This window comes from Urocampus carinirostris, chromosome 14 (genome assembly GCF_059441175.1).
Source record: "Urocampus carinirostris isolate Australia breed hairy pipefish chromosome 14, RoL_Ucar_1.0, whole genome shotgun sequence".
Classification (NCBI taxonomy): Eukaryota; Metazoa; Chordata; class Actinopteri; order Syngnathiformes; family Syngnathidae; genus Urocampus; species Urocampus carinirostris.
This window is the reverse complement of record NC_142362.1, coordinates 35046534-35070282: the sequence shown is the minus strand read 5'-3', so window position 1 is coordinate 35070282 and position 23749 is coordinate 35046534. Positions and strand designations below refer to the sequence as shown.

General features: G+C 37.7%; 1 protein-coding gene across 2 annotated transcripts in view; it reads left to right on the top strand.

Moving 5' to 3' along the window:
- Positions 1 to 23749, top strand: part of ptpn4a (protein tyrosine phosphatase non-receptor type 4a) — an 86290-nt gene that overhangs the window by 48884 nt on the left and 13657 nt on the right. For both annotated transcript variants that reach the window (XR_015852782.1, XM_088353595.1), the window contains exons 10-24: positions 2063 to 2151; positions 7331 to 7394; positions 7799 to 7971; positions 8351 to 8419; positions 8505 to 8639; positions 11751 to 11912; positions 13934 to 14093; positions 16780 to 16863; positions 17024 to 17080; positions 18484 to 18640; positions 19942 to 20108; positions 20199 to 20289; positions 20405 to 20466; positions 20562 to 20708; positions 21244 to 21372. Coding sequence is in view for 1 of the 2 variants with exons in the window: in XM_088353595.1 (XP_088209721.1) it covers positions 2063 to 2151; positions 7331 to 7394; positions 7799 to 7971; positions 8351 to 8419; positions 8505 to 8639; positions 11751 to 11912; positions 13934 to 14093; positions 16780 to 16863; positions 17024 to 17080; positions 18484 to 18640; positions 19942 to 20108; positions 20199 to 20289; positions 20405 to 20466; positions 20562 to 20708; positions 21244 to 21372 (1746 nt within the window). In the remaining variant the exon portion in view is untranslated. The remainder of the gene's footprint in view (positions 1 to 2062; positions 2152 to 7330; positions 7395 to 7798; positions 7972 to 8350; positions 8420 to 8504; positions 8640 to 11750; positions 11913 to 13933; positions 14094 to 16779; positions 16864 to 17023; positions 17081 to 18483; positions 18641 to 19941; positions 20109 to 20198; positions 20290 to 20404; positions 20467 to 20561; positions 20709 to 21243; positions 21373 to 23749) is intronic.

The window sequence follows — 23749 nt, the reverse complement described above, 5'->3', positions numbered from 1 at the left end:
ACCGATACATTTAATTTACATAACGTACATTTCGGACTATAGAGAGCACCTGATTATAAGGCTGCACCCAGTACATTTTTATATGAAAAAAATGTTTTTTACATACAAGCTGCTCTTAATATGCTGCACTTAAACATAAGCTGCATGTGCCCACATTGATGACATAAGATATTTACTAAGAAAGTTTTAATAATGTACGGTACCATAACGTTCTGCTACGCCTGCTGGCGGGCCACTGAACTTTTTGATAAACACTTGTCAGTCATGTGTCATGCCACATTTCTTTGGAAAGCTTAAACTCCTGGGATTAAGATATGATGACCGTTTCAAAATATACTCATCAAATCATTCTGAAACAACCCTCTTCAACTTATTTGAATGTCTGCAAAAATGGCTTTATTACGTCATAGAATTCAACTGTGTAAAATATTTACTCCAAAACACAAAAAATTCCAATAGATGAACAGAAATCCGCCCAAAACATTTCTGCTTTGTATGACTTGCTTCTTGTAATCCGTTCGTTTCGTCACATTATTTCTGTTTACAGATAAACAGACTTGAAATATATTACACCTGTCTCACTCTTACCTTTACTGCTCGGGCGCCCCTACCGGTCATTAGAAAAAAAATGCATAAATTATCTGCATCATTGCATAAGCCGTAGGGTTGAAAGCTTGTGACAAAAGTCGTGGCTTATAGTCCGGAAACTACTGTATGTATGTATATGCGGAACACAAAAGAGTTAAAAAATATGGGTTCTAATAACCTGACTTGTTGTGAAAGGATAGTGGGAACGTGGACGCGTTCTTAAGTATGGGCTGGGCACCCGTATGATGCGGCAGGGGTAAACCAGTGAAAGATGTCGGGCCCTGCTGTTGAACAAAAGAGTGTGTTGTGTCACCCTGACCCGAGTGACATGGCCGCTTTCTAGTGTCCCATTTCATCTGGAGGGACGAAAGCATGACCAACTTAGGTGCCGAGGTGCCTAACTTGTTTGGGTGTTTGGGCAATTGGGTTGGCCATGGTCCAAAAATTTTTGTGTGTGTTTTTTTTTTTGCTATTTTTTTCCCCTTTTATTTTCTTTGTTATTGTATTTGTTTGTCTTGCTGTCGGTCACCCCTCTTGAGGGATATGACCAAAGTAGATAGATAAATAACATGACTTGGTATACAACATATGTTGTGTCAGCAAAGAAGTCAAGTCTCTCGCGCAAAACACAATATTTTAGTGTGCATTATTTATATTCCAATGAATGTTCATATTCACAATTCAGCTTGAATCCAAACCTTTATCACCACTGGCAGACACATACGATAAAGTACATTTTTCACTTGGTCGGCATGGAGATAAACCTTTTCCTATCCGGCCTGGCGCCAAAATTCTGATATTTTTTAAGCACTGGAATTGGAAACAGATCCTAATGATGCAGGAAGTTAGGTTTAAAATCAGCAAGCCTTTTTAGTAGAATATAAAGATAAGTAACTAAAGTTCGATTTGTTACCTAAATTATGAAGGTAAGACAGAATATGTGAATACACACATGACACAGTAGTCTGTTGTGATTGTAAGAAAAGACAATGCAGTTAATGGAGTATATAAATTTCACAAATGCAATTGTAAAAGCCCCCTTGAATCAATGCTGAGTCCTCAGCATCCGTCAAATTCCCCAATGTCTATCTTACAGTGATTTTCTCCTTTCTCGATATTATGGCCTAGAAACACAAATCTGACATGGGATGTCTGTTTTTCAATTGTGTTTAAGTTGTCCTGTAGCAAGAAAAAATGGCATCTATTTACTTGTTGAAAAAAAAAGCTGTACTTGTTGAAACACATCCAGAGTTTACTAAACCGGAACTTGCACAATGTTAGTGTTGGACAGTTCTCTCCTCCAACTGTCTTGAGAGCGTATGCTCTTGTTTTTAGTCAGGTCTTTTTGCGCACACAAGGCTGTTTCAATACCACATTGTTGCTTTGGATCAGAAAGGCGATCCTTGTTTACATTTGTCTTATCACAATTGTTACCTCTGTCTTAACACATGTGCCATATACTCCACGTTTTTAGGATCAGAGTAACACCGAGATCCTTATTGGGGTGATGTCTGCCGGCGTTGTTATTTATAAGAACAGGGTACGGATCAACTATTTCCCATGGTGAGTGGAACACGCATGAACAGAATTATTTTAAGGTAATGTCCAAATTTAGATTTGGGTGTTGAATTTGTTCTTCTATGAAAATATACAGAATATAATTTTTTGAAAGAAATTAGACCGTGAGGGGCAATATCAAGACCCTTATTGGTATGAGCTAAATCTTCCGGGTAATTGTGATCATGAGGTTAACTGACATCTGAGCAGAAAATGGGGCATAATAAAGACACTAAGCATTATTAAAATTAACCACAAATGTCCAAGTCAAACCAATTCTGAATCCTGGCATTCCCATTCTCACCAATGGACTGCCATCACATTTTTGTAATTAAATGCCTGAAGATTTATTTGCAGTTTCTTATTGAGGCCCTGGTTCATAACAAAATCTGACTAAATTGTTACTGTTAAACGTATACAATATTGTATACAATCAGTGTCTGAAACTCATGACAAAAAGTTACCAAACACCAGGGCAGACTACTCTGAAAAGTTGCCTGCCTAGCCATAAAGTTGCCTGCCCCATTTGTCACAACTTGGAATGCAATAAGACGACTAATTGCAAAAAAACCGTCGTTGCAAAGTATTAGGGATTGATAATCAGAATATATAATAGAATAACACTTGAAATTTAAGTTTACTTATAACCTTCATTGCATGCATATGACATCGATGTTTTCCATCTGCCATCCGTTTGTACCTGTATTTACTCATCTTCATTCATGCAATGTTTGCGTTGCATCGTCTGCTACAAGCCACGTGAACTCCTCTTTCTACGATGCTTTTAATGTATGTTTACGTTTTGTAGCGTCATCAATTTTCTTAGCTTCTTTTGCATCTTTCTTCCGGGGCTGAGGTTTTGGCTTGATTCCTAACCATTTATCCATTTTCTTGTGTTCTCTGTGCGTCTACTTTGAAATCGGAAAAAAGCAAATGTTTGACTTGGAAAGAAAAAAAAAAAAAAAATGCAAACGAAATGTTTTTTTTTCTATTGAAGTAGTGGGCCACCCGGGCAGAGACGTTGTGTAAGTTGTACGCCCGACGTAAAAGATGCACGCCTTGGGCGTCCGGGCAGACGTTATTTCAGACACTGATACAATATAAAATTGTCGGTTTGGATATCTTGGAGATATTTGCTTACTTTGGCACTGACGTTCGTTCGTATGGTGACTGTGATCATGAGGTCAGCAGACATCTCAGCAGGCACATAGAATAATAAAGAAGCTGAACTGGATTGTTCAGCATTCCATATTTATATACCTGGTCAAAGTTTCAAGTTTTTAGAATTATGTAGCCTCCATTATTTGAGTGAGAGAAGTGGACACAACAGTAACTGCTTCCGAAAGTTATACTGTATATATTTTAATCAAGTCTCTTAGGAAAGTTGTTGTATGAGGCTGGATGGTATTTCAATACATTTGTGAATGCCAACAAAGAAACTCCGGGAATATGCTTCGTAGTGACAAGTCCTATTTGTATGTATCTCTCCTTGTATAACCCTGAAAGACACTCTCAACCATTCGGATTTGACAAATTGACTTGAGACTTTAGGGGAGATTGTTCTATCTTCTTTATTCATTATCCATTATCGATCAGTTCATAATACACTACAAAGCTCAGGAGCCGGGACTCTTACTCTCAACCAAAAGGCTAAGCTAAGGTCCCAGATTTAAAGTTATGCTGCGAATGCACCGAAAGATTTTTTCGAAATGAAGAGAAACTACGCTGACGGGGATCCATGTTCACCCCCTTGACGTCACGAGCACAAATGACGTGTGCTCGGCATTCGCGCTGTTTATACGCGGAGAAAGGCGTTTGACTGTCACACGCGTAACACGCTAATTTCACGTAATAACACCGCGATACAGGCGCAGAACATGCTATTACCATGCTCCACCCATCCTACCCATGTGTAAGCACGCCCTGGGCGCGGCCAGAGCACGTCGTTCCGCGTCATTTCTGCGTCATTACCTCGTGTTGACCACGTGTGCGGCACGCGGTTTAACGCGTGCTCAAACTTTTGAGCAGCTCAAAAGTTTTGAACGCGGCCAACCACGTGAAAATTTCCGACCGCGAGTAAAGCACTGCTCTATCTCGTCTATATGGCGGTCTCTAAACGTCCAACAGCGCCCAACAGCATCTGCTTCACGGCCAGAAATTTTTGGCCGTGGTTCAGCCTCAGTGCGCTCTTGAAAGTCTGTGTGCCCGCGCTCTGAAGATTTGAGCAGCGCCAAATAATTTCGCGCTGACACCCGGGCGCGAATTTCCGACTGCGTATTAAGCACCGCTGTATCTCGTCTGAATGGCGATCTTAATGCGTCCAATGGCGTCCGCCTCAAAGGCAGAAATTTCTGGCCGTGAATCAGCCGCAAATGTCTGTGTGACCGGCCCCTTAGGAAGTAAATGAAGAAGGCTGTAGTGGTCCATGTTTTTTCAAGCACAATGCTGTGGTGTTGACTCAATATGAAACATGATCAGCAAGCCAACAGAATCATTTACACTTTTTGGGTTCTCCCTAGCAAAGATAGTCTCTACTTAGTAGCAAAGAGCATGCCAACTTTAGAAGGCTTTGGATAAAGAACAGTCGCTTTGTTAGAAAATTTAAATTATTTTGATTTATTCATGCTGGCAACTTATTATTGCTGAGGGCTATTCATGATAATTTCCTTTGGCCCAGTCCAGTCTGTGGTATGTGCAAATTGGGCTGTTGTTCCAAAAAAAGAAAACCAACAACAGGTTTTGTTATCACCAACTCCTGACAGATTTGCTAATTTCGAGGTTAAAATTGTATATGTCATAAAAGTACAAATTATCTCCTTCAAGAAATTTTAGTCCCTACGAAAAAAGGTTCTGTTGAATATTTTGATAATCTTTCACACTGTTGCTCTACTCCCATTATTTTCCATCCTACAGAATAATTTTATTGGCAAGGACTGTCTTTTATGATTTACCACAAATACTGAAACATATTCTCACCAATCTTCTCATCATATTCTGTGTTTTCGTGTTAGGTTTTATAGAAAGTTACTAACGCCAAGTCACTTTCCCATAACTGCTGCCTAATAGCATCTTGTAGATTAACTATATGGACATTCTTATTTCTTTTATTCAATCATGGCTCCTTTTCCCTGGTCTGAATTGATGGTAAAAAATTGGGTGAAAAGAGTCACATGTTTTTTCCAGATTATAACCAATTTTTCTTTGTTTTGATAAGCCATTCAAATAAATCACTCTTGATATGCATGACTCATTCTTAACTTCGACGTGTGTGTGCGCTTCTGTGTTTGCATGTGTGTGCTTGTGAAATATATTTAGCAAGGGATGGTGAGTCAGCGTAGCAAGAGATCTAAGAGGGAATTCTGTTACTTTGCAGTTCATCAAAAAACCTCTTACTTTGTACATTTATCTGATTTGAACACAAGGTTATAACACTGCTCTGTAACAGCAGGCTGGAATGATGGATTCACTTGAAAATGAGAGGGCAAACTTATATCCTCAATCGTCCTATAATGTCCAGAAGGCCTTTCATTTTTGAACAAGTTAACTTGATGTGTGTTTGCTGGAGAAAATGAAACTGGCAGACATTTTCATCATAATACAGGGATCAGAATTTTCCGTGGATCCGCGGATTTCCGCTGTTTTTGAACCCCAAAGGCATTCCGACTTTTTCACTTTTTCTCTTGCGTAGCAAACAAATTCAAAATCCGACTGTCTCACTCTTTCCTTTATTGCTCTGGCGCACCCTGGCGGCCGTTAGAAAAATTGGCCGCATTGTTGTTCAACCTGCAGGGACTGAACTGCATTTGAACTTATCTTGCAGTATTTACCAAAAAATCAGTTATGTGGGCAAATTATTTTAGTCTTCTAAAAATGTTACTTAAATGATAAATATAAGCATGGTTTTGGACAAGTAAATTGCCTAAAACCCAGGAGCTTGGGGGGGGGGGGGGTGGGGGGGGGGTGTGCTCCGCCCTGTTTTATTCCTGGACCCTGGCTATTTCAGCTGAAAATGAAAATCTCCATTCTGATCCCTGATAATACTTTTTATTCAATTGATTACATATTTATAACACACACAAAAGCTAAATTCAAAAGTTGGACATGGCTATAATGAACTGTTCTCTTCAAGTTGATATCTTTTTTGGCGATCATATAGACAATAACATGCTCAGCGTTGCTAATTTAATTTATTCTATCTAAGTCTTAATTTTGTCCAAATGTTGAATTTTTTGGGACGTTATTTATTATTAAAAACGGTATATAATTTCACAGACAGATCTTTAGAAACTGTAGTGTAGATTAGTATCATACAAATAAAGCCATTACCTAAACAAATCGGATCAAGTATTTGTTTTAAGATTAACCGTTAATCAAGTATTCCCTTTCTACCTCATCATTTTTGGGTTAGTAAAGAATACTTAAAAAAAATCACATAAACAGTTAAACCATCGATGTAGTGCACTAATAAAATGTTCCATACTGAATTGGAAAATGTTTAATTCTGTGATTTACCTGCTTTCCACTCCATCCAATAATGCCACTGTTGGGATATAAGCGTTTTTAAGATATCAAAATTAATAATTTGTTTGCACCAATTTATAGTTAATATTGGATTGCTGATACAAGATACATCACACATAATGATGGATTGCCAAACCTTTTGGTAGACTGCTAGGTTTGCTTTGCCCACCTGTTGTTACTTATCTCTAAAACGTCTTCAATGTTAGACTGGGACAGACTGATCCGAGGCCTCACTATAGTATGATTCAGTCAGAAAGTTGGACATACGATTATTCAGCCATGGTTGATAGTGGAAGTTTTTATTCCCCGCAGGATATTTGCCTATTCTCAAGGCTAGTGGAGTCTGATTGCTAACATTTGGCATCATATTGCTAACACCCCCTCATTTTGCTTTTAGAAAGCAATCACCTCATGACTGATATATTTTGAGCGCTGTGAAACCTGATGTGGTGAGCCATGTTGCGCTGATCCAAATCTGCCACATTACTTAAGCACTGCTTCTTTGAAAAATTGTCCTTTTTTCTGTCTGTCTCCAGATACAGTTCATTTTTTGAGTATAACCAGATTAAACTGAAGCCTTCTGTTTTACAGGAGTTAGAACCCTTCTGTTTTACAGTAGACAACGAAACAAGGAGACACTGACCTTGTAATTTCTTTCTTCCAGGTTGAAAATAGTAAAAATATCCTTCAAGTGCAAGCAGTTCTTTATCCAGTTGAGAAGAGAAGCTGTAAGTTTTTTAAAATATAACATACACACACAAGTTGTTTAATTTCTCTTTTAAATGTAGACTACACCCGGCCACCTGCTGTTATAAACAAGTATTGCACTCAATGAACGCTATTTTCACTGGACGTTGGACTTGATGTCATATGGCAAAACCATGGTTTCAGTTACTTAATTTTCGGAGGGGGGGGGGGGGGGGGGGGTAGTAGGTCGGGGAGTATTAGTTGTGAGTAGGTTGGGGCAAATTCATTTTCTACGGAAAAAAAGACTGTTCAATTAAATTGGTGAATCTGTGATGCAGTGTCCAAGCTTTTTGGGATTTTAGGTGAAATACATGATAGTTCATAGTGCTGTAATCTGCCACTTGTGTAATTCTTGAAGTTTTTTCTATATTTTCGTTCTAATCAGACGGAGACTCGAGAGACTCTTCTTGGTTTCAATATGGTGAACTATCGAGCCTGTAAGAACCTGTGGAAGGCATGCGTAGAGCACCACACCTTCTTCCGATTGGAACGACCCATCCCACCGCAGAAGAACTTCTTCTCCCATTACTTCTCCTTAGGCTCAAAGTTTCGATACTGGTGCGAAGAGCATGAGGCTTTTAAAAAAAGCAATCAAAAGCATGTTGATATTACTTCTACGTTTTGATAAATGGAGGTGTACATGAATTGTTGGAAACATTTGTCTCACACTTGTTTTATAGACTATAACCCTTAATGCATTTTAGGCATAATACATGCTAACTTTGCAAAAACAATCTAAATTATTCATGGTTAATCCAAAATATGTATTTTCAACTTGTAATAAAAACTGTTTGATTTATCCATTTAATACATTAACAATTATTGGTAACTACATTTTGAAAACTTGAACTACTTCATCTCAATAGCATAAGTTGATTATGTCTTTCAAAGTATTGTAGTAATGTAATTTATCTTTTGTTGTTGGCGTTCCCTATAGCGGGAGAACGGAGGTACAGTCCGTACAGTATGGCAAGGAGAAAGGCATCAAAGACCGAGTGTTTGCCAGGTAGTTAATGCACACAAGCAGCTGTTACACTTTTGTTTTTGGCTTAAGTGTAATTGCAACTGAAACAATTGTTTACTCTGTGCAGATCTCCTAGCAAACCTCTGGCCAGGAAGTTGTTAGGAGGAACTGACTGGGAGACTGTAAGCAGAAACAGCATGTCAGACGAAAGATTGGAGACCCAGAGCCTACCGACTCGCTCACCACCTGGGACGCCTAACCAGTACGTCTAAAACTAAGCTTTGTCTTGATTTTACATAGTCGTATTATATTTTATTTTGCATTTGTATTATATGTTTTGGACATAAGCTTTGAACCACAATTACAGGATGAAGGCCCAATTTGATTTGAGTTTTTTTTCTCTTTGTACACAAAAAACGTAAGGGCTTTCTAATTACATTTTTGTGGATTTCCAAAAAAAAACTAAGATTAGTTTTGGGAAGGAAAAAAAAATTATGAATAAAAAGCAGTACATTTGCAAAAAATGTAAAAATGCTGAAACAACATTTTGAGGAACAAATACAATGTGTCAGTGGGCTGTAGTTTGGACACCAGTGTTTGAATATTTCGAAAACATAATTTTTAAAAATGCTTTCTTTGATATTATCAATCGATCTTCCTTCATTCTGTTTACCTCAGAAATGAATTCATACCTGTGACCCTCAGCCAATTGCTCCCTTTATCAATTATTGCAATTCCCCTTATTAGGCTGTAATAAACCTTACAAATGCAATGTGGCACCTGTTCTCTCACAAAAAGACAGACAATACAGAATTAAAAAAAATCTAATTTGTCTAAACAAATAATTCTATGAACCAAATAAACAAAATTAATTCTTTCAACATTTTTTAGTTCTTTCCCCACTTGCAGTGTTAGTGTTCCTTAACCAGGGTCTAAAAGGTGCTTGACATTAATGCTTGAATTTTAATGTTTTGTATTCAAGAACAGGAAAGACAATTGATGCAAAATAATTACACATGTATTCTTCAGATCCACAAATACATTCAGGACTTTACTTAAGATCTATAAAACATATGTCTTGATAAATGCACGCGGAAGATTAAAAATCACATGTGTAAATTTCAGATCTATTTGTGGACTGCAAAACACATGATTCATTTCGGATTTCTTCTTTCAATGGTACTGGAGAATTAAAAAATTGGCTTTCAAAGTCCCTAAAAGGAGCTTAAATTTTGGCCATTTAAAATGATTTACAAACTTCCTATTGTACATAGCAGTGCAGGATTTCTCAGACCTTATCTTCATTAGCAATCTTCAATGACGTTGTCGTCTACTACTAGTGACTGAGACAATCTGAAGGAGAGACAAAACAGGCAAGATGAGAATGGTCTTTTTTTTTTGGTTCATTTTTCCCGTGAAAAAATTGTTATTAATTTGACATGATCAAAAAATGTATATAATACAGTGATAATGTACAGGTACTTCTCAAAATTTGCATATTGTAATAGTGTATGATTTTACAAAGTGTAATGATACAAATGATATTAGATTAATTGCACAGCAACTGAAATATTTCAGTTTTTTATTGTTTTAATATCAATGATTTTGGCATACAGCTCATGAAAACCTAAAATTCCTATCTCAAAAATTTAGCACATCACAAAAAGGTGCTCTAAACGAGCAACTGACCTCATCATCCTCGTCAACAAGTTATCTCTACACACCCACAAATGATTCCTTAGGCTGTTCAAAACTCCCAGCCTGGTTCATTACTCAAAACCGCAATCATGGGTAAGATTGCTGCCTTGACTGCTGTCCAGAAGCCCACCATTGATGCCCTCAAGCAAGAGGGTAAGACACAAAGACATCTTTGAGCAAATACGCTGTTCAATGAGTGCTGTATCAAGGCACCTCAGTGGGAAGGCTGTAGAAAGAATAGGTGAGGCGGAAAACACTGCTCAACCAGTAGCTCAGGAGGTAGAGATTTAGTTTTAGGATTAAGGGATCCCAGTTCGAATCCCGGCTTGTCCGTGTTACATGCCGAAGTGTCCTTGGGTAAGACACTGAACCCCCAACACCCCCAATAAGCAGGTTAGCGCCTTACATGGCTGCACAGATCATGGCCGCTATTGGGAAATGTGAAGCACAATGTAAAGCGCTTTGGGAAGTCATTGACTTGAAAAGCGCTATATAAATGCAGATCATTTCATTTCAAGAGGTAACCGGATCCTGGCAAAAATTGTGGAGAATGGCCGATTCCACTCTTTAGGGGACCCGAAGGTGGGAGTGTACTGAGTCTAGAGTAAAAACATCCAGAGCCAGGCTTGTGCAGATAAAGGGCTACAGGTACCGCACTCCTCAGTTCAAGCCACTTTTGAACTGGAAACAACAGCAGAAACTGCTGACCTTGGTGACATGGAAGCAACACTGGACTCAGCTTTGCTCGGTGGAGCAAAGTTCCTTTCTTCGGATGAAAGCAACTGTTGCATGTCCTTAAGAAATCAAGTTGCGAAAGTCTGGAGAAAGACTGGGGAGACTAAAATGCCAGAAGTCCAGTGTAAAGTACCCACAGTCAATGATGGTATGGGGCGCCATGTCAGCTGCTGGTGTTGGTGCACTGTTTTTTTTAAGGGCAGGGTCAATGCATCTTGCTATCACGAAATTTTGGAGCTCTTCATGCTCCCATTTGCTGAAAAGCTTTATGGAGATATTTTTTTTATTTTTCAGCACAACTTTCCCCAGTGACAAAACCACTTGTAAATGGTTTACTGACCATGGTGTAACTGTGCTTAACTGGCCTCGCAACTCTCCTGACCTGAACCCTATAGCGAATCTGTTGGATAATGTGAAAAGGAAGTTGAGAGACACCAGATCCAATACTGTGGATGAGCTTAAAGCCGCTATTGAAGCACCCTGGGCATCCATAACACCTGCCATATGTTGATTGCTTCCATGCTACGCCGCATTGGAGCAGTCATTTCTGCAAAAGGATTCTTGATCAAGTATTGAGTGAAGATCTGAACATAATCATTTGAAGATTTACTTTTTTAAAAAATTGAAAAAAAAACACTTTTTAAAAATTTGTCAGATGAAACGTGCTAATTATTTGAGATAGGGACTTTTGTTTTTTTCCTTACCATTTTTGCCACAATCATCAATATTAAAATAATAAAAGGCTTGAACTACTTCAGTTTTGTGTAATGAATCTAAAATATATGAAATTATAATGTTTATCAGTACATTACATAACAGAAAATAATGAACTTTATCACAATCTGCTATTTTTTCTTGGGAGGAAGTGTATGAGTTGACAGGTATGTGAATTGTTTCGGATGAAGGAAGTTTGTGTCAACTGTCTTTGTATGTGTGGTAGGAATTCAATGTTTACACAAGAGGGCACACGGCTACGCCCGTCGTCTGTCGGCCACCTGGTTGATCACATGATTCACACGTCACCTAGCTTGCCCGTTTTCTCTTCCAATCACAAGTCGGCCTCCTCCACGCAGGCCAACAGTATCAGCTTGGACTCCACCCCGTAAGTGTTTAACCTGCTTGTAAATGTTCAACATGCCTTTATTTCCTCTCCCATTTTCATGCTCATTCTCAATAAACATCGGATTCAGCAGCAATTCAACACATTTCTGTTCAGTAGCATTTAAAAATAGCGCCTCCTATAATTTTGTGGTTGAATTCACTCATCTTTTGTTAGTGCCGCTCTGTCTGACTTAACTGCTGAGTTGACTTATTTTTTAAATGTCCGCCTGTGTCTGTGGCCTCACCCAACAGTTCACACCCTCTCTCAGTGTGAGCCTTATAGAAACATTCATAAAATATGCTTACAGTGTGTGAGGAAAGCGGGGTCAGTTGAAAAACGGAAATGTATTTGTGTTGGGGGATTGACTTGTTCATTTGTGTTTGAATCACCCAATTTGTCTGGTTTGCTTTATCATAAGTCATATTTCTTTTATCTGAGCGGATACACTTTTTGCATTTCCAGAGTCAGATTTCTCCAATATGCACTGTTTGACTAAATTCAGGGTTCGCACTGGTGCTTAAAATCCTTTAAACTGCATGAACTTAAATTTTGTGTTTTCAAGGATTGGAAAGTGCTCTTGCTTGGAATTGTCGCCATGTTTCTCTCTATCTCTCTCTCTCTTTCTTTCTCTCTCCCTCTCTCTTTCTCTCTCTCTCTCTCTCTCTCTATCGCTACCTATATCTATATATATATATCTATATATATATCTATATATATATATAGATATATATATATATACGTTTCGTTTCGATCCACAACTACATTGGCGATGAAGATCTAATCTTCATATATGTAGGTCGCGGATATACATGATTAACACCAAATTTCTTATTTTAATGGCACTGGAGAAATTGAGAAACTGCCTTTGAAAGTCCTTGAATTGGCCATGAAAAAGGCTGTAACTTAATGACTGCACGTTAAAAAACACTAAGAGGCACCAATAATAATCAACTCAATTGTGTCAGAAGTTTCTTTTTTTATCATGCTGCAAATTGTTGCGCTTCTATTTACCCTCTGAAAAAGCAGCAATATTTTACTGTACTGCAAACTGAGGTTTTTAGCTTCTGCTTTCAGAGCATGCTCACCAATTGTCTCATTTGTTTGTTCTTGAGCCAAAACAATGACATAATCACCTGCCTTCTCTGGGTCGGACATCATTTAATATCTCTTGCTGTTATTAATTCTTGATACAAGTTTGCCCTTGAACTCTACTGTATTTTAGTAAGTTTCTCATTTTTGTCACTGATTTTAATTCAAACTTATGTGAAATAAAGTTTGCTTTATATAGCAACAATAAAAAAGTCCCTACTGGCTTGAACCTTTTCTTTTTTATTTTATAAATGGTATAAAATCTTTATAATTGTCTCAAAACCTATGTTACTAGTGTGACTTGAAAATAACAATTTTGCACATATCATTGATCTTTTACAAAATAACATGGTGCATGAGCCATGTTCTCTGAGCCCTGCTGTGCTCTCCCATCCCACTGACCCTTGTGTCTTGTATATTTTTTTATACGTGTGTGTTGCTTGTGTACACGACTGCTAAAACACAAAGTGGCACCAGTAACAGCAGTCACAACAAAGGCAATAATGTTTGACTGCTGCTCCTCGGATTTATCCTCGAGGAGCATCCCCCACACAACAAACACGTACACAACAAGCACATGGTGTGATGATTGCCTGTTGTTCCTTTCATGTTGCTTTTGGGAGCATTACCTGATGAACCTTTCACATTGAAGTCCAGCATTGTCGTGAGCAATGTGCTTCAGGGTGTTTTCCTTCCACATGACAGCACAGTTTATTGAAATGAATTCAATGCGACACGTATCAGGCCTCTTGCACTTATGAGACCCCTTTTGGTCTCACCTAATCTTTTCATATATTTTTTGCTTTACTTTATACAAGAGTAGTGGAATTTAATATACTTTATACACATAATGAAGTGCTATTCGTTTTTCATCATCTCTTCTCCCTTTCTGTGCATTGCACATCTCTTCTCTCTTTCCTGTCAATGCACAGTTCCCCTGAAGGGGTGGACAATCAACCTCCTGCTCTCCCACCCAAGCAGCTGAGCAGGAAAACCTTGAGCCAGATTATCCAAGCCCATTCGCAGCAAAGCCTCTTGGACAACCACCTCAACGAGATGTACGACGTTCCAGCCAACACTGACAAGACCGCGGTCAGTCAAGGGACTGGATCAGGGGTCTGGAACCTATGGCACTTAAGCCAGATATGGTTCTTTTCATAAGTACATCTGCCTCGGAGATAAAATTGCACAAATTTAAATCTTTTGCACTATCCAAATTTAAGTTGTGCTCAGACGAACTTAGAATATGCAAAGCCAAAACAGCACTAAGATTGTAATTGCCTCTATTGAAACGCATTAAACAATATATGTTCACTTTTCAGACGCTTTATTATAAAAACCCAAAAAACAAGTCAAGTCATGTTTATTTGTATAACCCTTAATCACAGAGTCTCAAAGGGCTGCACAGACCACAGATTATTGCAAACCACAGACTATTATGACACCATCACCTGTTCTAAAACCTAAATGAGGGCAAATAATACACAGATACACAGATATTGTCAACGTAAAACATAGGTTATACATATGCCATAGAATCGAAGTGTGTTTTAAGCTTAGATTTAAACATTTCCACTGAGGTTGCAGATCGAATCTCAGGGGGAAGAGCATTCCACAGCACCTGGGCCCTAATGGAGAACGCTCTCGAACACCCATGAATGCCAGCAACACACTCAGAACAATTTATTTGGGTGAGCGGTAGAGATGGGCAGAGCTATGCACATACAGCGCAAGCACTCTCTTCTCTCTAGATACGTTGGTGTCCTTCTCATTTGCAGTATTCTAAGACATTTTTTCAAAAGAACTTTGCTGACACCTTGTATTAAAACCATTATTAAGGACAATAAATGTCAAAATGAGCCTCAACTCTATTAAGTAACTTTGGGAGTGAGACACATATTAAGTGGTATATAGATATGGGACAAGCCTCTGGCATTATTATTTCATACATTTTATAAAATCCTCAAACGTCACACAGTGAAATAAAATGCGCTGAAAATTAAATTTTGTCTAGAGACCAGGTTTGGCCTTTGTGTTGAATTTTTTCTTAAGATGTATGGTGTGGCACTCTCATTAAAAACATTGAATAATTTGCTTTTATGGTTCTGGGTCTTGATTAGAGGATTCAAAACACAATCATGTTATGTCAATTGAAGCCTTTACTAATCCCCTCACACAGGGAGGAACGAGGACTTTTAAGCAGAATGTTTGTAGATTTCAAATATGTTGGAAGATATACACATCAATAAAACTAAATGGAGGACTCGGTCTCCCATATAAATTTGTGAGATTCCGGTGGGTGGACAGTCTAGGGAGGTCCGAGGTCACCTGGAAGAAGGTTTTCAACATTTTAAATTGAAATGCATTATTCTGGTGCATTTTCAAAGAAAAATCCAAAAGCTACATCGATAATGAATGTGTGCCAAAAATTCCTTTTTTCACGTACAAAAAACGTTAACTGGAGTACACAATTTGAAATGATCAAAAATCAGAAAATGTAGTCTCACTAAAGAGTCAGCAATTTCGGCTCCCAAACAACTCATCAGATTTTTTTGTTGCTTTCACCAATCTATTACGAATAATAATGCAACATTATGCATGTAATCAATGAATAAAAAATGTATTATTTTACTATATTATATTAGTCCCTTATTTCACTCTACAGTGAACTTTTAACTAATTAAAACCACAAAATAAAATAAAAAATATTTAATATAACTCTTTAGTGCTATAAAAAATATTAAATACGTAAACAAATACGTACAATTCAACTTTTAACCAATGTAGGTTTTAACACACATATAAATTGAAATGTGTAAAACAAAAAGTCCATCCGTTTTTTTCTGAACTGTATCATTTAGGAACACTTGGCTGTAAGCCATTCATTTAATCAAAATAAATAAAAAATGTTTTTCTGTTTTAGACTCATTTTTTCCTTTCGTCCACACCCTTCCTACACCCCCTCCGCTTAGCGCAACGACTGAGACAAAGACACGCTCATTAACAAACAAATTAACCAAACGTGAACTAGAGGACAAAAAAATGGTGTGGACAAGCACACCATGGCGTTTGCATGGCGTTCTTTTTAAAATGACATAACTTATTTCTATAAACTTAGCTTTTATATATATTGAAAAATATTACATATTTTTTAATAACAAAGATAAATCAGACCCTGGTGGAACAGCTGAGACTTTAAACACTGGAGTACAAATAATGACCACTCGATTCCCAAGTTTAGAACTGTGATGATGTCCCATAGCTGAAGTTAAATACTTCTGTGTCATTCTCGTTAGTAAGTATTTAGTGATATTTTGATGAATTACCTCGCAAGTTCTTTTGAAACAGTTATTTACCAAAAAGTGACGGTAAAAATGAACCTCACCGATCTTAACAGCGTTAGGGAGACAAATATTAACTGAAATATTTGTTGATTTTGGACACAGGCTCTGGCATTATCATTATTTCATGAACTTTATGACATAATCAAATGTCACAGTAAATTAGTTGCTCTAAAGAATTAGATTTTGTCTGGAGATCATTCTTGGTGGTTTTGTTGAATTGTGTCTTTAAAAAATATAGTGTGGCTCTCATTGAAAAGAAATCTTAATATTAACTTTCATGGCTCTTTGGGTCAAAATAGTTCCAGGGCCCTGGTCTAAACTAACATCGAACATTTAACTTCCTGAATATTGGTTACTTGAAGTATTTTTTGTTTAATCCCCTTAAATAATACCCATAACCTAATTCATTTGATGTTTTTCGTCTGTTCTTCCAGCTAAACGGTGTTATTCCTCATGATAATCTTGTTTTAATCAAGATGAGGCCAGATGAACATGGACGTTTTGGCTTCAATGTTAAGGTACAAAACAAAATAGCAGTACTGATAACTCTTTTGTTCTATTCTTCCCGTGTGTTTATTTTCATCAAGTTAATTATGAACCTTTATCACTGATGAGTCTCAAGAGTTAACAAGAATTTTGGAAGTTAACCCATTTGCCTGCACTTGTCTCTGTCTTTAGGGTGGAGCTGACCAGAAGATGCCAATCATAGTGTCTAGAGTTGCTCCTGGAACATCAGTGAGTGAATATATGCCTTTATACAGCTGTACAATCTAGTTTCAGAAAATGGTAGAATTCAAAATACATCCTGACAAATCTCTTGTGTGACTGTCTTTCTCTCGCTTTCTGCTTAGAGGTGCCCAAATTCTAAAACATGAAATGTGAGAAATTAGTACATGTTTTTGTATAATATCTATATATATTTCATCAGTATATTCCAATTATTTTCTGAGAATGCATTTTTAAGACTGTCCGTTTCGCCGTAGACTTCCTGAGCTGTATCATCAGGGTAACACCGGCCCCCTCGCGAGCCAGTTATCCTATTGGTTTATGTTTTGATTAGTCGAATAGGTTTTGAGAGTTGCAAGACAAGTTTTGGTGGTTTTGTGGAGAACTCCTAGGCATTCTGTCACAGGTGGGTGCAGCAATGGTACAACAAAGGGTGAGCAGCCAAAATGGGGCGAACTGGCAAAAATATCACACACACACAGCTAACAGGGGCTAATTCAGCAGGGACACAGCAAGCTAGCTGGCTGCTAAAGAGGGCTAATCGGGACCAATCAGCAGAAAAACGGCAGGCAGGTCGACCAAAAGCATGCAGTAAACCGCCAGGATAACCGAGAGCCAACAACAACAAAAAATGGCCCTGGAAACAAATGCAAACCAAGCAGTAACTTTACCAAATGATCAAGGCGCAGGCTCTCTGGCTGCTGAAGACGGCTAACTGGGACCGATCGGCAACAAAACCGGGAGGCTGGCCGACCAAAAACATGCAGGAAGCTGCCAGATACCAGGGAAACCTACAAGAAAAAAATGGCCACCGCAACTAACACAAACCCAGACGGGAAAAAAAAAAAACAATGAGCACGGCAGGCTATCTGCCTAACCGACTGCTAGCAGGGCTAACCTGGACCAAATAATACTGGAAACCTTCACAAGACTAGCTAGACATTATGTACTAGTTGCAAGACACAGCGAAAAACACAGAGGAAAAGCCACAATTGCCTACCAAAAAAGGAGACGAAAGTAAAAAAGGAATGCACGCTGTACCCGGCGGCAGGTAAACTTACCTCAAGCCGCTTTTGATGATCAAAGCACGCAACTCAGACAAAACAGTCAGAAGTCCCCCATGCGACATAGGATGTAGAGTACTAATTTCTCTTAGCAGAAATCAGCGCAATGCAATCGCTGTTGACTACAATTTATGCAGGATTTTTAACGGAACCCGCTATCTTTGTTTTCATCTGGTGAGGTCAAAGCCTGTAGAGGGATATGACAAAAATTGGTCAACTTTGAGATTACATTTCTCAAGTCCCCTGGCACGTGAAATATTTTGCAACATATCTGCATGATTGAAGGGAAGAATACTACACGTTCTGTGCCTATCTGAAAAAAAAATGTCTTTTATAATCCCTTTTAAGGCTGACCTGTGCGTGCCCCGACTCAATGAAGGTGACCAGGTGGTCTTGATTAATGGGCGGGACATCTCCGACCACACCCACGACCAAGTTGTTATGTTTATCAAGGCTAGCTGCGAGAGCCACTCTGGAGAGCTCATCTTACTGGTCAGGCCAAATGGTAAGATGAAGTTGTGAAACTCTCAAGGTTGGATGTTTCTTTTTGGGTTTTTTTATAAACCCAATCAATGCCAGACTGTTTTCCCAAATTTGATTTTTTTTTTTTTTTAAATTTGCAATTGTGACATATATTCGACGGTCTACAGAAAATTTAGTTCAGTGACTATATAGGCATAGGGCATATAAAAAAATCGTTTTCATTTGGAAATAATGTTTTTAACTTTTAATATTGTTAAGTACACAATAAGTTTTTGGACTCTTCAAAGAAAACTTCTGAGGAAAACAGCTTTTTGTGTAAAATTTCACTTCTGTGCTTTTTTTTTTTCCCAATATTGTTTCCCCCTAATATCTAAAAATGCTTTCCACAAACACAAGAGCACAGTGTTTGCAAAATAATACTGTATTGCAAGAACACTGTGAACTTCTGCATTAACTTTGCTACAACTTTTTAGTGCCCGATGGTTCCGGTGACGTGAACACATGATTTTGGTCACCATTGCGATGCATGAAAGATCATCCTTCACTGACACGATAATGGCGAAGGGACATTTTCATCTTTTTAGACAGAAAAAAACTTGAAGCGTTCATTATCTGTACTTAACCTTATATTTGCTCTGACTACACTGCATCACTGCGCATATACTCGCGATACGAGCTCGCCTCCAAATTGTTGGATACAGGTAGCAAAACTTGGAAGTGGAGCTTCTCGGAATCTATGGAAAAAGATCTGATCAGAGCCACTCTTGGCGTCTAATGGTGATTTATCATACTGAAATCATTATCAAAGGCTTTATATTTACTGATAAGCTGCTCAAAACACTTAATAATTACTAAATATTTTTTTACGTGGTTTTACGTTTTGGTACTCAGGAACAATGCTTCTGAAATACTATTTATATGTTATAGCACTGAATGAGTTAATTAAGCATGTTTAATATAGTTGTCTTCAGATACTCTTTTATCTCAGCTATATGTATTTTCATCATCAGGGCTCTTTTACAACTCCCAAGGAGTGTTTAAAGATGATGAGTCACTTTTAAATGCTTTGCTTAAAGTGGGTCAAATGGGGATTTACATCCGCTTATACATCAAAGCGGAAACATATCTTTTAAATGTGTTAAAGAGCTGTTTTCTTTCAATTTTTCTCTGTCATTTTTAATATCGCAATCAATCTTATTTGGACATTATCTTCTATGTATGTACGGAATGTTATGGTCAGGTACATTTATTTATATGGTGCACAATTGACATTTGTTTTGAAATGTATGGCAGGTGTAACTTTTTCTTTTTTTACATGTCTAGCTATCTATGATGTAGTGGAAGAGAAGGCGGACTCGGAACCTGATTTTCAGTACATCCCAGAGAAATCCCCTCAGGACCCCACTCAACTAGACCAGCATGCTTTGAGAGATTCTATGGTTTCACTGAAGGATGGACTAAGCAGTGGAGCCATACTGGCTCAATTTGATGTATGTTAAAAATACAAACTAATGTAGAATATTTTTGAATGTCTTTGGTTTATCAATCAGTAGAGGTCAACATGCTTCTGTTCCCTACAGCAACTGTATAGGAAGAAACCTGGGATGACCATGCTGTGTGCCAAATTACCTCAGAACGTTTCCAAAAATCGCTACAGAGACATCTCTCCATGTATGTGATTGCCACACATTTTGAATTGAACAATATCTCCATTTTTGTATATTGCATATAACATAACCTTTGGTTTTGCCCTTTGTTTGTTAATGTCATATTGTTCCATCTGAAGATGATGCTACGCGGGTCATTCTGAAAAGCACAGATGACTACATCAATGCAAATTATATCAATGTAAGTTTTGATTTTCCTTCCAGACATATATATTTTCATCTTTACTGTTTCAAAAGCTGTTTTATAAGTTAGTATTTCAAACTTTGTGAGCACAGATGGAGATTCCCGCCTCCAGTCTCATTAATCGGTACATAGCTTGCCAGGGTCCGCTGCCCAATACTTGCCCTGACTTTTGGCAGATGACTTGGGAGCAAGGTTCGTCTATGGTGGTCATGCTCACTACACAGGTCGAGAGAGGACGGGTATGTTGAGGATTTTTTTCTGACATTAACCTTGTTATTATAAGAATAATAGTTCCTAACTTTCTCCCTGGTCTTTCTTGGACTTTGAATATAGTTTTACAGCCTTTCGAAAACAGCTTGCAGCAGCACTTTGAACGGCCTACGTTTTCATTTAATTTTCATTTAGTTTTCTGTTTGATTTGTATTCAACTATCAAAAACAATTCAATTATTCCTTTACTAGTAACAAAACAATTCATCGTATTAAAATCTTCAGTGGTGTGAATCATTTTAAAAGTGCACAATCTGATAGGTCCAAGCAACTTAAATCTCTATTTACAAAATCCTTCATGTTAATTCTCTAAAACCAATTATTGACAGTAATGCCGCCCCCCGCACACACACACTCATTTTTGTGTGTGTATTTGACGTTCCATTATTTGGGGTGGGGAGTGGTGATTATCTTATTATATATTTGTTTTCAAACAACACATTGACTTGCATTTTTTAGTTTGAAAAACTCTATACAAATACTTTTTGATTTGATTTGATGATAGGTGAAGTGTCACCAGTACTGGCCCAATCCAGACAGCAGCGCCCCCTACGGAGACTTCACTGTTACGTGCCACAACGAAGAGGGCAATTCAGCCTTCTTGGTCCGGGAAATGACTCTCACGTACTTACAGGTGAAACAGCATCTAGATAATAAATAGTATGAAAATTTCATGTCCGACCAAAATTTCTAGAGGTCCAAATTTCTGTAATATTGATTACTGCATCAGTATGATTAGGTTATTGCTAAAATCAGACTATATCAGCAAGCAAACAAAAATGAACTTCACCATAAAAAAGCCACTCTTCTACCCATTTTAAATAAATAATAATGATGCATAAACTAAACATCAATCATATCTAGGGTTGGGAGGGTTACTTTATAAATGTAATCAAATACAGTTACTAGTTACTTGTTTAAAAATGTTATCAGTAAACACAATGTAACTTTATTACTTTCAATTACTTTTAAATTATTCCAATACCAAATGTATTAATAGAAGACAACAAACAATTTTAATAAGAGGACTACATTTTGGTGAAATTGGAGAAAACCAAAGTTGGGTAGTTGCTTATAGTCCTACCAAAAAGTCCTCAAATTTTAACTCTACAGTATAGTTTTTTTTAACCATAAATAAAAGTTTCTCTTTCACATGGCAGGCAGGATATGTTGTAGTTTACATCAAAAAGACACGAGGAACTCTTTTTTTTTTTCCAATGCACCAAGTGTTCTTGTTCTAAATTTCCTACAAACTCGTGGATGTCCAGTGTACAAGTTCAAGTTTTACTTGTTTAAAGTGGGGATACCAGACTTCTTGACAATACTCTGATTTATTAGGCTTAATAAAACATGCTCATGACATAACACTACAGTGATTAAGTAATGGATTTAAAACAATAATTACTGAAAAAAAGGATTATCAAATTTCCTAAATGTCCTTGACTGCATCACTAGCACGAAACTGCGCTGCCATGTGCGGCATACACGATAGCCCTACCACAAAACTGCGGTTTAGTGCCAATTCAACAAAATGAGTGCTATGTTGAAGAATGAATAAAATACAGACAAAAGAAAAGTGCTTTTACCTGCAACATAGTCTGACAAACATGAAGTGGTGGGGGTAAGGTGGCTGTTTGTACAATCTGCGCAACAGATATGGTTGGCGCACATCGTGTGTAAACTTACTCTCGCTGTCTCTCCTGTGTCAGTGATTGAAATGATTATAGACACAAATTGTCTATCGGCGTATTATGTTTACTTTTAGAAAAAAATAAAATCCTGCTACGTAATCTCTATTCAAACTTAATGTACGTATAATTGTATTGTCTTTTATTTCTGTACAGGTAATGGAAAATAATTTTAAAAAATTATCCTGAATACTTAAGATTTTTGCATGTAATCAGTTACTCCCAAAGTCTGATCATATCCAAAATGGACTTGAACTATTTCATTTGTAAGTATGTTGCGTAAAATGTTTCAGTAAAACAATATTGCCTTATTAAAGAGCAATGTTGGGCTTGTTAAAAAGTTAATTAGTTATAAGTACTGCTTAACGTAACTAAGTTACTAACTGAATTACAACAGGGAAAGTAACTTTTTCTGGTACTTTAAAAATAAGTTGTTTTATGTAAAGGAACACTTTTGACTGCCCGTACCCACAACGCAGTTTTACAGAGGGAAAAGTAATTTGTTAGATTACCCTGTTAATGAAAAAAAACAACGCTATTACGTAACAGCGTTCTTTGTAACAGCGTTATTCCCAACACTGACCAAAGTGACCATAGAATCAAATACATCATTGGAGGCTAGCAGCTAAACACAGTTCGGTAGCGGTCGACGTTTGGGAAAGATTGAGCAGCCGAGGATCTAGCGAATATATGTGTTGCCATAGTGAGTGGTGTGGGTTGTTCTTTTTCTGGCTCCCGCTGCTCCCGCATGTGGACCACGTATTGAAAGCTGGCTGCCATGACAACTCAACTACTACTAGTCAGGCAAATTCTGTAGATTGACAAACAAGGAAAATAAGTTTTAAGTATGTTAAAATTTTATGTTAAAAGTCATGCTACTCTGCATCATTTTAAATTAAATACTTAAATTGTCTTTTTAAATGACTTTTAACAATCATAAGAGCTGATTATTCTGAGGGGATATCAATTATCCATGTCCAGATCAGTGTCCAGTTAAGTTCGATGACATTTCTAAGTAAAGTGTCCTCTCAAAATATATTGGTCGAGAGAGCAGCAATACTGCCAAGTGGTTGCCATAGAGACCAGGGTGCTGTGTTGAGGCAGCACATAATTTGCACTGGAACAGTGTTTGTTAAAAGTAGAGGTTTGGAAAATTCAGATGTGCAAGGTTCAAAGCCACAATGTGTAATATTTTACCACTAGATGGCACTGTTGTCTCATGCGAACGACAACCAGTGCCACAGTAAGCAATAACACGGCAGACAAACATGGCGGCGACTTAGATAGTGATTCTGCTCATGTAAAAGAAATGCAATTTTTTTG